The 15253-nt window shown below is 43.1% G+C and overlaps 1 protein-coding gene across 3 annotated transcripts in view; it reads right to left on the reverse strand.

Annotated features, from left to right (window-relative positions):
- The window catches only part of kcnc3a (potassium voltage-gated channel, Shaw-related subfamily, member 3a), a 90950-nt gene that overhangs the window by 39233 nt on the left and 36464 nt on the right, over positions 1-15253 (reverse strand). For 2 of the 3 annotated variants that reach the window (XR_015128732.1, XM_086288188.1), the window contains exons 3-4: positions 13120-13981; positions 9879-10091 (exon numbers count right to left, since the gene is read on the reverse strand). Coding sequence is in view for 1 of the 3 variants with exons in the window: in XM_086288188.1 (XP_086144314.1) it covers positions 9879-10091; positions 13120-13981 (1075 nt within the window). In the remaining 2 variants the exon portion in view is untranslated. Of the gene's footprint in view, positions 1-7845; positions 7922-9878; positions 10092-13119; positions 13982-15253 lie in introns of all 3 variants that reach the window. The other variant, XR_015128731.1, reaches the window with a different exon arrangement.

The raw sequence follows: 15253 nt of genomic DNA on the forward strand, positions 1-15253 counted from the left end.
TAACCACGTAACGGAGGGTCTCCACTTTGGTGGCCTTGGGATTACGTCTCAGCTCTTTGCTTTCTCTTGGTCTCATCAAGCTTTAACAGGTTTACTGACAGATGGATTGGTGTCACATCGGCCTGTGCGATGAAGAGGGAGGTGAGTGTAAAAGTGATTTTCTTTGTGGCACTTCTGCCGGTTGTGCACCTCTTGGTTTGTGTAACCTGGGACTTTGTGCCATGGCTGCTGCAGCTGGGCTGAAGACATGAATTCCAAGGACCTCAACAGCTATAGGACGGTGGCTCTGACATCCCACCTGATGAAGACCCTGGAACGGTTGGTCCTGGCACAGCTTTGGCCCCTGGTGAGCTCATCACTGGACCCACTTCAGTTTGCCTACCAGCCTGGCATTGGAGCGGATGATGGAGACCGCTGGGAGCACTGTGAGAATCATGTTCTTTGATTTCTCCAGTGCCTTTAACACCATTATTCCCACAGTCCTGAAGGACGAGCTGGAGAACTCAGGAATAGACCATCACCTCACTACCTGGATCCTGGACTACCTCACCGACCGACCACAGTATGTGAGGACTCAGGGCTGTGTGTCGGACGGGGTCGTCTACAGTACGGGGGCCCCACAGGGAACGGTTCTGGCTCCGTTCCTCTTCACCATCTACACTGCAGACTTCTCCCACAACTTCACCCAGTGCTTCCTGCAGAAGTTCTCTGATAACTCTGCAATAGTCGGCCTCATCACTGATGGGGACGACAAGGAGTACAGAGGACTGACTCAAGACTTTGTGGACTGGTGCCAGCTGAACTACCTCCAGATTAACGCCAGTAAAACCAAGGAGCTGGTGGTAGACTTCCACAGGCACAAACATCCCCCACTGCAACCACTGAACATCCAATTCATGGACATTGAGGCTGTAGGCAGCTACAGGTACCTTGGTGTTCATCTGAACAATAAACTGGACTCATAACTCAGACGCCCTCTACAGGAAAGGGCAGAGCAGGCTGTACCTGCTGCAGAGACTCAGGTCTTCTGGAGTGAAGGGCCCACTCCTAAAGACCTTCTATGACTCTGTGGTGGCCTCAGCCATGTTTTGCGGTGTGGTCTGCTGGGGCGGCAGCATCTCTGCTGGGGACAGGAAGAGACTGAACAGGGTGATCCGAAGGGCCAGCTCTGTTCTAGGATGCCCTCTGGACCCAGTGGAGGTGGTGAGTGACAGGAGAATGGTGGCTAAGCTGTCATCCCTGATGGACAACATCTCCCACCCCATGCAGCAGACTGTGACAGCACTGAGCAGCTCCTTCAGTGGGAGACTGCGGCACCCACGGTGTGGGACGGAGAGATTTCGCAGGTCTTTCCTCCCCACTGCTGTCAGACTCCACAACAAAAACTTCACAACTCACCAAACACACAAATCCATATATGTGCAATACCAAAAACACTAAGTGCAATTTCTTTTCTGACAACATTGTATTTTATTCTGTTGTATATAGTATCTTTTTCTTATTATCTTATCCTATCCTATACACAAATGTACGATTGTGACGGTTTGTACTGCCATTTTAATTATATTCCACTACAGAAGCTCAGAGACATGCAGATACAGTGGCTTGCAAAAGTAACTTTCCCACATTTTGTCACATTACAGCCACAAACATGAATCCATTTTATTGGAATTCCACATGAAAGACCAACACAAAGTGGTGCACACGTGAGAAGTGGAACGAAAATCAGACATGATTCCAAACATTTTTTACAAATAACTGCAAAGTGGGGTGTGCGTAATTATTCAGCCCCCTTTGGTCTGAGTGCAGTCAGTTGCACATAGACGTTGCCTGATGAGTGCTAATGACTAAATAGAGTCACCTGTGTGTAACCTAATGTCAGTACAAATACAGCTGCTCTGTGACGGCCTCAGAGGTTGTCTAAGAGAATATTGGGAGCAACAACACCATGAAGTCCAAAGAACACACCAGACAGGTCAGGGATAAAGTTATTGAGAAATTTAAAGCAGGCTTAGGCTACAAAAAGATTTCCCAAGCCTTGAACATCCCACAGAGCACTGTTCAAGCCATCATTCAGAAATGGAAGGAGTCTGGCACAACTGTAAACCTACCAAGACAAGGCCGTCCACCTAAACTCACAGGCCGAACGAGGATCTGAAAACTGCTGTTCACAAACGCTGCCCATCTAATCTGACTGAGCTGGAGCTGTTTTGCAAAGAAGAATGGGCAAAGATTTCAGTCTGTAGATGTGCAAAGCTGGTAGAGACAGACCCTAAAAGACTGGCAGCTGGAACTGCAGCAAAAGGTGGTTCTACAAAGTATTGACTCAGGGGGCTGAATAATTACGCACACCCCACTTTGCAGTTATTTATTTGTAAAAAATGTTTGGAATCATGTATGATTTTCGTTCCACTTCTCACGTGTGCACCACTTTGTGTTGGTCTTTCACCTGGAATTCCAATAAAATTGATTCATGTTTGTGGCTGTAATGTGACAAAATGTGGGAAAGTTCAAGGGGGCCGAATACTTTTGCAAGCCACTGTATTCAGAGGGAGAAGTTAGAACAATTTATTAACTGCAGAGTTTCCGAAACCTTACTAAGACTAAGCAAAAAAAAAACACTTGACAAAGTCTTGGCTTCTGTTTTGATTTATTCTCCTCTTGTATTAGCGCTTACATAGTGATATTGTGGTGACACCTGTTGTTCAGAAGAACACTGCAGCTTTCTGCACCTTAATGGTGGATGTAAATACAAGTGAAACAAGCAAAGCGGACATTGCAGAGGGAATACTGGGGCCTTTATAGAGAGGAGAGCTTGGTCATTAAGAAGGGGGTCAGATTAAAGATCAAAAAAGAGGAAGAGGTGACTGGGGAGAGGGAGGTCTGGGCGTCTCTCCTTAGACATCTGCCCCTGAGACTTAAACCCATGTAAGCGGCAGAAAATGGAAGGATGGATGGAAGAAATGTAATTACGTACATTTTATGTGTAAGGAAAGGCAAGTAATTTGTGTCAAGAGGCAATGCAGGATAGCTCCCCAGATTCTGGGGGAGCTATCCTGGCTGTAATTAGCTGTAACGAGATGTAGTGGGCCAATAATGGCTTGATAAACACAGCTGATAATAGTTAGCAGTGAAAATATATTAAATCACATATTTGTAATATGTATAAATTATATGTGCATTCTTTCCATGTGCATATAATTTATTTACACACACAGATTGAATTTCCAGTGTAATTTATACGAAAACACACAAACACATACAGCAACCATGCATATGCCCCAACATATTTACTATGTGATGCTGAATCACACTTAAAAGCTTTACAGTAACAAAAACACAGTGTGTGTGTTCCTGTCTAGCTATCTTTGTGAGGACCGAAATCTGCATTCTACTATACTTGTGAGAACCAACAGTCACTTGTGAGGACACACAAACCAATCCTCACAAATTTGAAGCATTTAAAGGCATTTTCGAGGCTCAAAATGTGGTTTCAGGGTCAGAGTTACAATTAGGTTATGGTTAGGCATTCATCTTTTAGGGTTAGGGTAAGGGGCTAGGGAAAGCATTATGTCAATGAAGGTCTTCACTAAGATAGCTGAACGGGCGTGTGTGTGTGTGTGTGTGTGTGTGTGCGTGTGTATTGCAAGGTTTTATGTCGTGTGATCTGATGTTAATGTTGACTCTGGTATCTTTTTTTTGCAAACAAATTTCAATATTGTATAATTTCACCTTCCTCTGTATCTTCCTCGTGCTCGTTGGGAATGCTGTCCCTCCTCCTGTACCTGTCGATGGTTTGTGCTAGCAACAGCACCCTCCTGGGATGGGAGCTGGTACTACTGTTGATGGTGCAGCAACAGCAACCTCAAAAGGTAATGTGTCCTTAATTTGACACATTTTGCTGCATTAATTTTTCACTTTTATGCCAAAATTTTTAAGCCAAATTACAAGTTCTGCCCTAATTTTGGTAGGTTAGCTATTCCTGGGAAGGTTCACCACTGTTCCGAGTTTTCTCCAATTGTGGATAGTGGCTCTCACCATGGTTTATTAGAGTCTTTGTTGGTTTGTTGGAGTCCCAGAGCACAACCCTTTCCCGTCTGATAGATTTCAATAACTTTGTTTCTCAGCTGTTTCTTTAGATTTGATGTGGCTAATTCAACTGAGCTCAGCTTTCCAAAAACATGTAGTTAATGACATAATTTGCAAAGGGGGAATTACATACATTTGAATAGCTTTTCTGCTGTAAGATATACAATCATCATTTAAAAACTGTGCATTTATTCCAGTTTCTTTGTCTATTAAAAATCCGTACGGGGGCTTTTTCATAGCATTGTACTTCACATTAGTGGGATTTTAATATGTGTGGAATAAAACTGAACTGACTGTAAAGGTTTCATGAAATACGATAAATTGTTTTGTTTAATCCACTTTAATCTATTTAAATCTACTATGGTAATATGGTAATTTTTTCTACTGTCATCATGGGTCTAACCTGCCATAATCCAGGTTAGCTATTCTACTATTTTCAGTTTTATTCTATCTGAACCTCAAGGTGCCTGTTTCAGTTGCTCCTGTTTTTTTTCTTACTTACTTCTCTTTATTATTATTGTAGAGTGTTTGTTTTAAATAGCTCTGTCTCATACGTGTGGGTTGAGAGAGTTTTCTTCCTTCTGTTATTTTCAGTGAAGAATGGGATCGGGGTGAAGCAGCTACACACCTCATGCTTTATTTACTCCAGGGATCAGCTGATCGCCCTGGTGACACTGTTTTACATTAACTGCTCAGATTCTTTTATATAGTCCACTTTCTGCGAGACCAGCTTGCAGATGTTGCATCAGCAGATTCGTCATTTTCAACAAATGGTTATCTCTGTTTGCCAGCGTATCATGCGGTCTGATAAGATTGTGGACCTCGGGGGGAAAAAAAGGTCTCTATCTTGTACAAATGCATATTCGTATCAATATTATCATCAGGGAACAATGGCTCTACTTTCATTAGAAAAACAAAACAAAAACACGCCATCCACCTGACCTCAAAGCTCTGTGTTTCTGTAACATAAATAAGGAGCCAACATTTCCCTACGACATCACTGATCTTATCAGACTTTACCTCTATATATCCTGTTCACTCTGTCAGCTGTTAAACTCCGGTTGCTGATTAAAGAAATACACCAACAATGGTCACAGTTTAACATGGGCAACTCAGGCTCGATGTCACGAAATGTCACAATATTCTGCACAGAATAAGCAGATGTACCTTGTTCTGTCACCACAGAGCTTCTGGAGATAGTGTTTACCCTCAGAGTGACTGATCTCATTTAAAAGTAATAAAGGCAATTTAAAAGGAGGGAGGACCCTGCAGCATATCAGTCAGCGTAGAAACAGGCCATAAGTTTCAGGAACCAGGCTGGAATCAATTTTGAGTGGCGTTAACATGGCTACTTGTGTTTCTTTTGGTTTCTGACCAGGTACTCCAGCTTCCTCTCACAGTCCAAAGACATGAAGCTAATGTGGTTAGAATAACTGGTAAATCTAAATTAACCTAAATCTAAATCTGCTGCGACCGGTTGGGGAGAGAGAACGACCGCCATGATTCATCCATCGGGGAATCCAAACAATCTCTGGCTAAGTGGACAACACAGAAGACTTAATTCATCAGGCCATTTAGACCTACGGGCCAGTGGACACTCTTTCAATGATGAGGATGTCCACATTCTGGAAATGGAGGAACGCTGCTTTACGCGAAAAGGGAAAGACCATCTCTAAATCGAGGAGGGGGCCTTAGGATAAAGACATGCTGTGGAAGAGAGCCAGAGATTAATAACAAGTATGATTCAATGCAGAGAGGTCTGTTAACACATAGTGAGTGAAGAAGAAACACCCAATGCATCATGGGAGTCCCCCAGCAGCCTACAACTATTGCAGCATAACTAAGGGAGGAGTCAGGGTCACCTGACCCAGCCCTAACTATATGCTTTAGCAAAAAGGAAAGCGCTTGCATTGCATTTGTATGCCAGGGCAAGTGCTGGCATGCTTGCACTGACATGCTTGTGCTTGGCGTGGTGCAACGGGAAACCACCATTGTACAGCACAAGCAATAGAAATAGATGGGCTTTAGAGCACAGTGCTCTGTGTGCAGCGTCCTATGTCAAAGGGTCTATAGCCTCCCGAGAAAGACCAGAAACCCCTCCCCCACCTGTCACTATCAGTCTCGACCAGGTTCAGAGTAAAATGTGAAGACTCCGCTCAGGCAGGTCTGCAGGACCAGACGGGGTGAGTTCCCCATGTCCTCAAGGCTCGTACCCCCCAGTTTTGTGGAGTCTTTATTAAAACGTTCATGCTGAACGTGAGTTGGTTCCCGCTGCTGTGGAAGACGTCCTGCCTCATTCCTGTACCAAAGAAGCCACGTCCCAGAGGCCCCCAGCATTACAGGCCTATGGCACTGACTTCCCACATCATGAAGACCCTGGAAAGACTGTTAGGCCACATCTGCACCCCTTCAGTTTGCTTACCAGCCCTGCCTCAGAGCTGAAGATGCCATCATATACCTGCTACCCCACAAGCATCCATCCTCTTTCCTTTCCTATTGACCCTCTACACCACAGACATCAGTCACTTAATGGACCTTCCTGCCATGTTTAGAAATTTTCTGATGACTCTGCTCTGGTTGGATTCATCAGTGGGGGGAATGAAATGGAGTACCCAGTAGTGGTGGACTCCTTTGTTACGTGGTGCGAGCAGAATCATCTGCAGCTCCATGTGACAGAGACCAAGGAATTGATTGGGGACTTTAAGAGGACCAGAAAACCAGCTGCAATCTACACGAAGTGCCAGAGGTGTCTGTATTTTCTGAGACAGCTGAGATGATTTAACATCTGTAGGACAATACTCAGGATTGTCGAGTCCGTTGTGGCCAGTGCTATCTTCTATGCAGTTGCATGTTGGGGCAGGAGGTTGAGGGTCATGGATGCCAAGAGACTCAATAAAATGATGTGCAAGGCCAGTAAGATGGTGAGGTTGGAGCTCCCTAAAGGTAGTGTAGGAGAAGAAGTCCAAGATGAGGAGAATACTGGACAATACCTCTCACCTACTCCATGACAGGTCACAGGCCAGTACAACGGGATACTAAGATTACCCAAATACACCACTAACTACACAGGAAACTGGCTAGCTCGCTGTACGATCCCTCCATCAAAGTCACAAGTACACACCCTAAACATCAAGTCAATATGATAAGAAGGGCAGCAAAATGTCACATATTTCTTTTTCATTTGTCTAATATACTGGGATATTTATAAGATCTATTTGTATTTATTAGACTCTTTTTACTATATTTTGTAATATTATTGAATTGAGTTTAGTTAGTTCCTGTTCTTGCTGTCTTGGATCAACTGTGACCACATAATTTTCTCCCCGACTGATGAAGTATTCTGATTCTGATTTTGAGCCTAATCTAACCTAATGACCAGAGCTCTAATGTACTGCATTAAGTGCACTACATTATATGCACTCTGATGTAGTACATGTAGTCTAGTTTAATATTGGAAGCTGTGAATCATTTTATGTGCATCAGAATGATTCTTACTTTTTGATATCATAAGGTTACGACTCAGCACTGAAGGTGACTCAAGGGGTTCATTTCAGTGACAGTATGTTAGCATAGTTAGTCTGGTGTAGTGAACTGTATTGTTTTTCTTCTAATTGTATTTGTATTTGAGCCATATTCAGTCAAATGATATCTATTGCAATATTTAATGATCTAATGTGGTTTAATTAGCTTTAAAGGTAATCTTTGGTTCACTTATGCAGTTTAGTAGTTCAGGTTATTAAGGGTGCTCTGGGTTACCTCTGTGTCTCTGTGGTTTGATCCAGGAGAAGGTGGAATCCTACCGAGCTGTAACAGAGCCCCCTCCAGCTTGTGGCTAATTGTGTGTGTGTGTGTGTGTGTGTGTGTGTGTGTGTGTGTGTGTGTGTGTGTGTGTGTGAATCAGGGAAATACAGTGTGGGGGGTACAGGACGATTGTGAGAGAGTTTAAAAAAAGGAAGGTCAAGGAAAATTGTGTGGCAGGTCATGTTGGCAAACGTTACGTTGGGAACAGGAATATAATAGGAAAATGAATGGATGAGGACAATCAGCAGACACAGTTGGCGGACAATAAGCAGCAGCAGAAGGGGGCAAAGTAAGAATCATCGGATGGATGAATAACAGACAAGACAGTGGAGATGGGAAAGAAGAGAGTATGAGGAAGAGAGAAAGAAACAAAGAATGAACAGTTAATGAACTTCAGTGTAACAAAGTAAGAAAAATAAACTATGCAGTGAATAGATAAGAGTGACAGTGAGAGAGAGAGCAGAACAATGAAGCAGGGTGATATGGTGAACACACTGAAACGTATTTGATCCATCTGTTCAGCAAGATAAAATATGAAAAATAGCACACTTACAAAAAATGATCTAAATATACATGACGTTCGATATGTTTCTTACTGTGAACAAAGCCCAGAAGGAAACGAGTATCCACACTAGTCTGGAGCCCTTTAGCTGGAGGACCATGTAAGCACACAAATCTCCACATTAGCTGTTTTTCAACCTGCCAGCTCCTCGGGCATAGATAGCCCAGTTATTCCAATGATGCATTCATACCTTGTGAATAAGCATTATGTGTGCTGTCTCTGCACATCTAGCAGTGGAAAGACATCTGAAGGGACTATTTCCTACTATGGAATATATCCCAACATGATCCCAAATGACTCTGAGTCAACTCTGCTATCAGTCAGCAGGGAGGACATGGTGCACATAACATCTACCAGTGCCACCCACCACCACCAAATTGGTCAACCTGGGGGAAATAGCCCTTTTCTCTGAGAGTCTGTCACATTATATCTTGCTTGTGATCACTGTATATAAGTACAGACGGCATAATTACAATTTGGAAAACAAGTATTTGACAGTTTGATCAAAGTCGGACAGAAACCCTGACGTATGCTGCCAGCAGAGGTCCATGACAGGAAAACATATTTGCTAGTGTTATTTTAGTTTTCATGGGATTTGTTGACAGTATAAAAACATAAAGTAGCACCAGTATCTGCTGTGTAATACCTACCTGGAGAAAGAATTACAGTTGACATTATAATCCCTCAAAAAGAGTAGTGTTTCATAATGAAGCAGTTTAGCTGTGTGAAAAGAGATTGACACAAAGAGCTCTATCAGCTGCCATAAACAGTGTGAAGCATACACTGAAGGACAGTGTAGTACTACTAAGGGACTCTTCAGTCACCTCAGTGCAGAATATTAATACAATGATTTTTCAATTCATTGAATTCAGTTCAATGAATCAGTGATTACTTTTGTGGTTCAGCACAGTAAATCTAGTCACTCAATCTCAGGGCACCAGACACTAGCGCCGCAGCGACCTCTGCAGTACAGATGGAGGACATACAAATTTAGGGAACTTCCTCTACAATCACATACTTGGAAAGCAGAAAGGAGAGTCATGTGTTACATGTGCCACGGACAGCGTTTGTGATTATGAACAGTCTCAAGGCAGTGAGACTGCAAAACTAAGCTTGCATTAAAAAGAATGGATGGAATGGGAATGTGATCAATTGTGTGCTTTAGGATGATTTAACTCATTTTATTTTAAATGACAACACCATGGCTTTTTTATTATTGCTTATGTTGGAGTAATCTTCTCTCAGTGTTGTAGTTAACTCAGTGTACGTGTGTATATATGTATGTAAGTCTGAGATCAAACGTGATATTTTCACACACTATGCATATTGTTGCTTTAATCAATCAGGATCATGTACTGCTGTCACTCAAGTACCCCCCTCCCCTCTCTGCATCTTTTCCCCTCAGTATCCCCCTCCACCCCCTTACCTTTTCGAACGTTTCCGTCTGTTGTGCGCTGGAACTCCCCTGCGCTCAGCAGGAAGCACGCCCGGTCGTGCGGGTAGCGCTCACGGCTGGTGGTGGAGCCTAGCCCACCGGTAGCCGGGCTACGCTCATCTCCCAGGACCTGGTCGATGGTAGGGCAGTCCTCATTGGCCAGAGCCGCAGCGTTAGCTGCTGCATCACCGTTCTGCTTGGAGTCTGGTAAAAGAGGGAAGGAGAAGGCAGTTAAAAGATTATAGGAGTGACCATTATGGTAAATGGCCTGCATTTATATAGCGCTTTTCTAGTCCCTAAGGACCCCAAAGCGCTTTACACATCCAGTCATCCACACATTCAGACACTGGTGATGGCAGCTACACTGTAGCCACAGCCACCCTGGGGCGCACTGACAGAGGCGAGGCTGCCGGACACTGGCGCCACCGGGCCCTCTGACCACCACCAGTAGGCAACGGGTGAAGTGTCTTGCCCAAGGACACAACGACCGAGACTGTCCAAGCCGGGGCTCGAACCGGCAACCTTCCGATTACAAGGCGAACTCCCAACTCTTGAGCCACGATTGTTATAGCTGTGTGCCAGGATGAATCAAAACATTTAATCTTTTAACATTTCTTATCTCTTCTATGGGGGTCACGTGCTGTGAATCAAGCTCTGTCTCCTTCTGCTTCAGCTGCTTAGTCCAGTATTTGAAATCTTGGTGTAGTTTAGCCCCTCCCTCTGCTGGAGGCTTCTTCCTGTTAAACGGGAGTTTTTTCTTCCCGCTGTTGCCAAAGTGCTTGCTCGTTGGTGGTCACCTGATGGTTTTTCCTATATTATTGTAGGGTCTTTACCTTACAATATAAATTGCCTTGAGGCAACTATTGTTGTGATTTAGTGTATGAATACATTTTAAAAAACGAATTGAATTCAATTGTAGGTTGTTGTTGTTTTTTAAATCAGGCTTTCTGTTGAGAATTTTATAGAATTGTTATTTATTTATTTTTAACCTGTTCATTTTATTTTGTTACTTTGTACCTTTTTATTCTCTATTGTGACACTTCATGTTCTAATTTATTTCTCTTTTTTGTGTACAGCCCTTTGTGACTGTCTGTGAAAAGTGCTGAACAAATAAACGTTACTTACTTATAACACAAAATTAGAATATCTCAATGCCTGAAACAAAGATGTATGTATATATAGGCATAGATGACGTGCTGAACGTGTCCTGTCTTACATCTTTCTTTTCTTTTTACTCATCTCCATGGTGTCACTAGAATGCCACAATGTAGCACACAAAACATGATCAATCAGCTTTAATTGCTTATTAACCAAATATGCACTATGGTGGTTAACATTGTTGTCCTGTTCTCCTCATGTCTGTGAGGGTTCTCTCCAGGTGCTCTGCCATGTAGTTACTGATCTTATGTTAATTGGTGTGTCTACAGCCCATAGGTGTGAATGACTCTCTCTGCATTAGGGTGCCAACAAACTGGCTATGTGTCTACACTCTGCCTCTCAACCTATAGAAGCTTTGAGCACTACATGACCTTGAGCTGGGTAAGTGGAAAAGGAAGGATGGATGACGACTGAAGTAGCTGGAAAACTGTTCTGGATTCTTCCAGCTTACTTTAACCACAGCACACAAGCAGAGACAGTATCACATGAAGTGAAATGCTTTTTATTATATTGGTCATCTCATCAATCTCATCATTCTCTATTGTAATATCTTTCAAAACACCCTTTTCCCTTTTTGTTTTATAATTGATTTTTTTAAGAGTGTGACTTGTGTGTTATTCATATTTCCAAATGCATTTTTAAGTAGAATGAGTCAATACGCTGAGCTTGTTTGGTCTCCCACTACTATCAACAAATAAGCTCCAACACCTTTATGTGGTGAGGTGGCGTCTGAAGCTCTTCAACTCTGTGGCAACATGTTGTGACAGAGCATACAGACAGCCTCAGGACCTGTCTGTATGCTCTGTCACATCAATTTGTTAAAGATATTCTAACAGCCACAATAGATGTCATCGTCAGGTCAACAGTGCACTTTCACAAAATAACTGAGTAATGGACAGAAAAGAAATCAAAGTGAGGACATCACTGGTTTCCTTTGCAGTTGCACAACATCACAATCGTGGATGTGTTTGTAATGTTGCTATAGTTACACAATGCAATTTATGAGTTAAATTCAATTTAAATTAAATTTATTTATATAGCGCCAAATCACAACAGCAGTCGCCTCAAGGCGCTTCATATTGTACAGTAGATTGTACAATAATAAAAATCAGTGCCACCTGCAGATTACCAGTAGTAATGAGAATCAGTCTGTGAGAAACGGCCCAGATTCAAACTTGCCCTTCGAGACTTAAGAATTTCCTAATAGCTGAAACTTCCTAACTCTAACCTTTTTCACCAGGGTCAATATTATTATTATTAGTTTTATTGACAGCACACTGATGTGTAATGATGTGCGATAGGTTTGTCGTGCTCAAAATGCGCAAAAACTGAGAGTTATCTTCCAATTTGCACAAATTAAAAAGGTTAGGGGATAACCCTAACCCTCATGTCGTACAGAACAAGCCCGACAGAAGTTGGAAGCTGGGAATTGTAATCTTGTAATCAGATGAGATGAAACTAGAGCTCATCTAAGTGCTGCTTACGTTTGGAGAAATAAGAGTGTGCAACACATCGACCCCACAGTGAAACATGGCGGTGGGAGTATTATGGAATATTATGCTCTGGGGACGGCTCAGTGATTGTGGAACTCTCGTTAAGGTGGAAGGAATCATGAAGAAAGGAAAACCTCAAGCTGTAAAACTGTGCCTCGGTCATCACTTTGTCATACATCGCTCCTGATGAATAAGTACGGAAGACAAACGTGAATGTTACTGAACCGAAGACTAACGTCCCCCAGGACCATCGAATCTGAAGGAGCTTGGAAGATTTGCAAAGAAGAGTAATAACAACAGGCTGATTATTACTATCAATAATAATGCTGACCCTGGTAGTTTGTGTTTTTTGTCAAGTGATATTGTTCAATGTAAGCAGCTAAAATAAAACTATGTTTAAAAAACACCTTAAAAAAGCTTGCTCTGTTTAACAACACTTCATCTTTCATAGGGGGACAATAATTCCCTCTTTGTTTGGAAGAATCCATCATCTTTAAAGCAGCTTCACCTAAAGAAACTTTCCCCCTCACATCCCTTCAAACTCCATAAGAGACTTGGCTCACCTCTGTCCAGTTACTCACCTGCCCTGTTGATCTCAATGATCTCCTCCTGTGCTAATGGGCAGTCTCCAGTACCCATCATGCTGCCAGATCCCACCATGCCAGGCCCGAGCACATTTCCCATCAACCTGTGAGGAGATGCTGTCGCCATTGCCAGGGCATCTGGCTTGCAATAGTTTGGGCTGCCTGGCTGTGGCGCCCTGGGGATGTGCTTGTTCCTCTTCTTGGGGAGTTTCTGCTTAGCCATGGCCAGGGAGTAGTACATGCCAAAGTTATTGACGATGACAGGCACTGGCATGGCAATTGTCAGCACCCCAGCCAAGGCGCAGAGGGCACCCACGAGCATTCCTGACCATGTTTCAGGATACATATCCCCATATCCCAACGTGGTCATGGTCACCACAGCCCACCAGAAGCCGATGGGGATGTTCTTAAAGTTGGTGTGGGCTGCAGCTGTTGGATCATCTGGGTCAGCACCGATACGTTCAGCATAGTAGATCATGGTAGCAAAGATGAGGACACCTAGTGCCAGGAAGATTATGAGCAGCAGGAATTCATTAGTGCTGGCACGCAGAGTGTGGCCCAGCACACGTAAACCAACAAAGTGGCGGGTCAGCTTGAATATACGTAGGATACGGACAAAGCGCACAACACGCAGGAAGCTCAGAACGTCTTTGGCTGTTTTGGAGGATAGGCCACTCAGCGCCACCTCCAGGTAAAAGGGCACAATTGCCACAAAGTCTATTATGTTCAGGGCACTGCGGAAGAACTCTGCCTTGTCAGGACAGAAGATAACGCGTGCCATGACTTCAATGGTGAACCAGATGACGCAGACGCCCTCGACATATGTGAGCCAGCTGTCTGTGACCACCTCATACACAATCTGCAGAGAAGAAAAGAAGAAGAGAATTTTAGTTGATCTTATTATTTATTCATTACAACAGACACATGTCTGACTTCTGACAAGTGGTTGTTGACCCAAGAACAACATTTCTGTGTGACATCTCTTAGCAGATGCACCTGTGGTATAAATCCTGGATGGCTTCCTTCTCGGTATCGTATTCACACCATTTTCAGAAAATGGGACCTCTGAACTTTCAATAATCCTCCGTCGCCTTGTGCTCAAGTTATCCTATTGACTTCAGTAATAATACCCCACTGGCTTTTTACGGCTAAGGGTTAGAAAAAAAAGCAAAACCAAAACTGACGAGTGTGAGCATATTGCCAACAATCTAAAAGTAATTTTAAAAAATTGGTAATTAGTGAAAATGAACACGCTAGCAAAATCCAAATGCAGGTGAAACACTCCAAATCACTGTTGGGGTTTCAGATGATATATCGCGGTCAGTATTGATGACATCTTTGTCATCGTTTCTTTTGTTTACATTTTGCCTGTATGGGCAGTAGGGCGCTCTTTTGTGACAGACTGATGAACACTGTCTTACATTGTGCTCAAAGTACTTTACACAATGTGCCACACTCACTCGTTCACCCAAAAGCTATTTTCTACACACTTCATGTCTAACATTTACACACAATCATACTTCAGTGAACACATCTTGCCCAAAGACACTTAGGCATGGAGACTGGACACTGGGGCAGCCAGGGATCGATTTTCCAATCGGTAGATCACTTGTTGTAACTCCTCAGCTACAGATATCTGCTTAAGGCAGTTGCTGCCACATGGTTATACAAATGTTAGCCAAATCACAAGCAGCATGTCTTCTTCATCTGTCCCTCCTGCAGATTGTTCTGGTAAACATTAAGCTAAAGACTGCAGCAAGCATTGCTGATTATCTTCCAAGGGCCAGAACATGTGACACTGGTGGTACCCTAAAACCGCTGGCTAAAAATAAACATAGATTCAGCAAAATGTTGCATCGTTGTGTATCTTGCCAAAATAATGTCAGATGCTGTAGCTTTCCCTGGCCCTCTCCCATTCAGACCAGGAATATATAGCTGCACGTTATTTTTAAATTGCTGGTGGCCTGAGTGGTGCCAAAGTGGGCTTTATAGATGATTGGGAAACTTTCTTGAAAAACCCCGTAGAGCTGAGAGCAGGAAGCAGAGTTTTAGTCTTACACGCCTCTCAGAAGCTTCTCTACTCTCATCAAACCAAAACAAGATAAACAAAACATCATAGCATAAAAAGAAA

The sequence above is a fragment of the Aulonocara sp. 'chitande type north' Nkhata Bay genome, linkage group LG4 (assembly GCF_057382095.1).
Source record: "Aulonocara sp. 'chitande type north' Nkhata Bay isolate Kocher_YH1m ecotype deep benthic linkage group LG4, A_spYH_male_GT1.1, whole genome shotgun sequence".
NCBI classification, from domain to species: domain Eukaryota; kingdom Metazoa; phylum Chordata; class Actinopteri; order Cichliformes; family Cichlidae; genus Aulonocara; species Aulonocara sp. 'chitande type north' Nkhata Bay.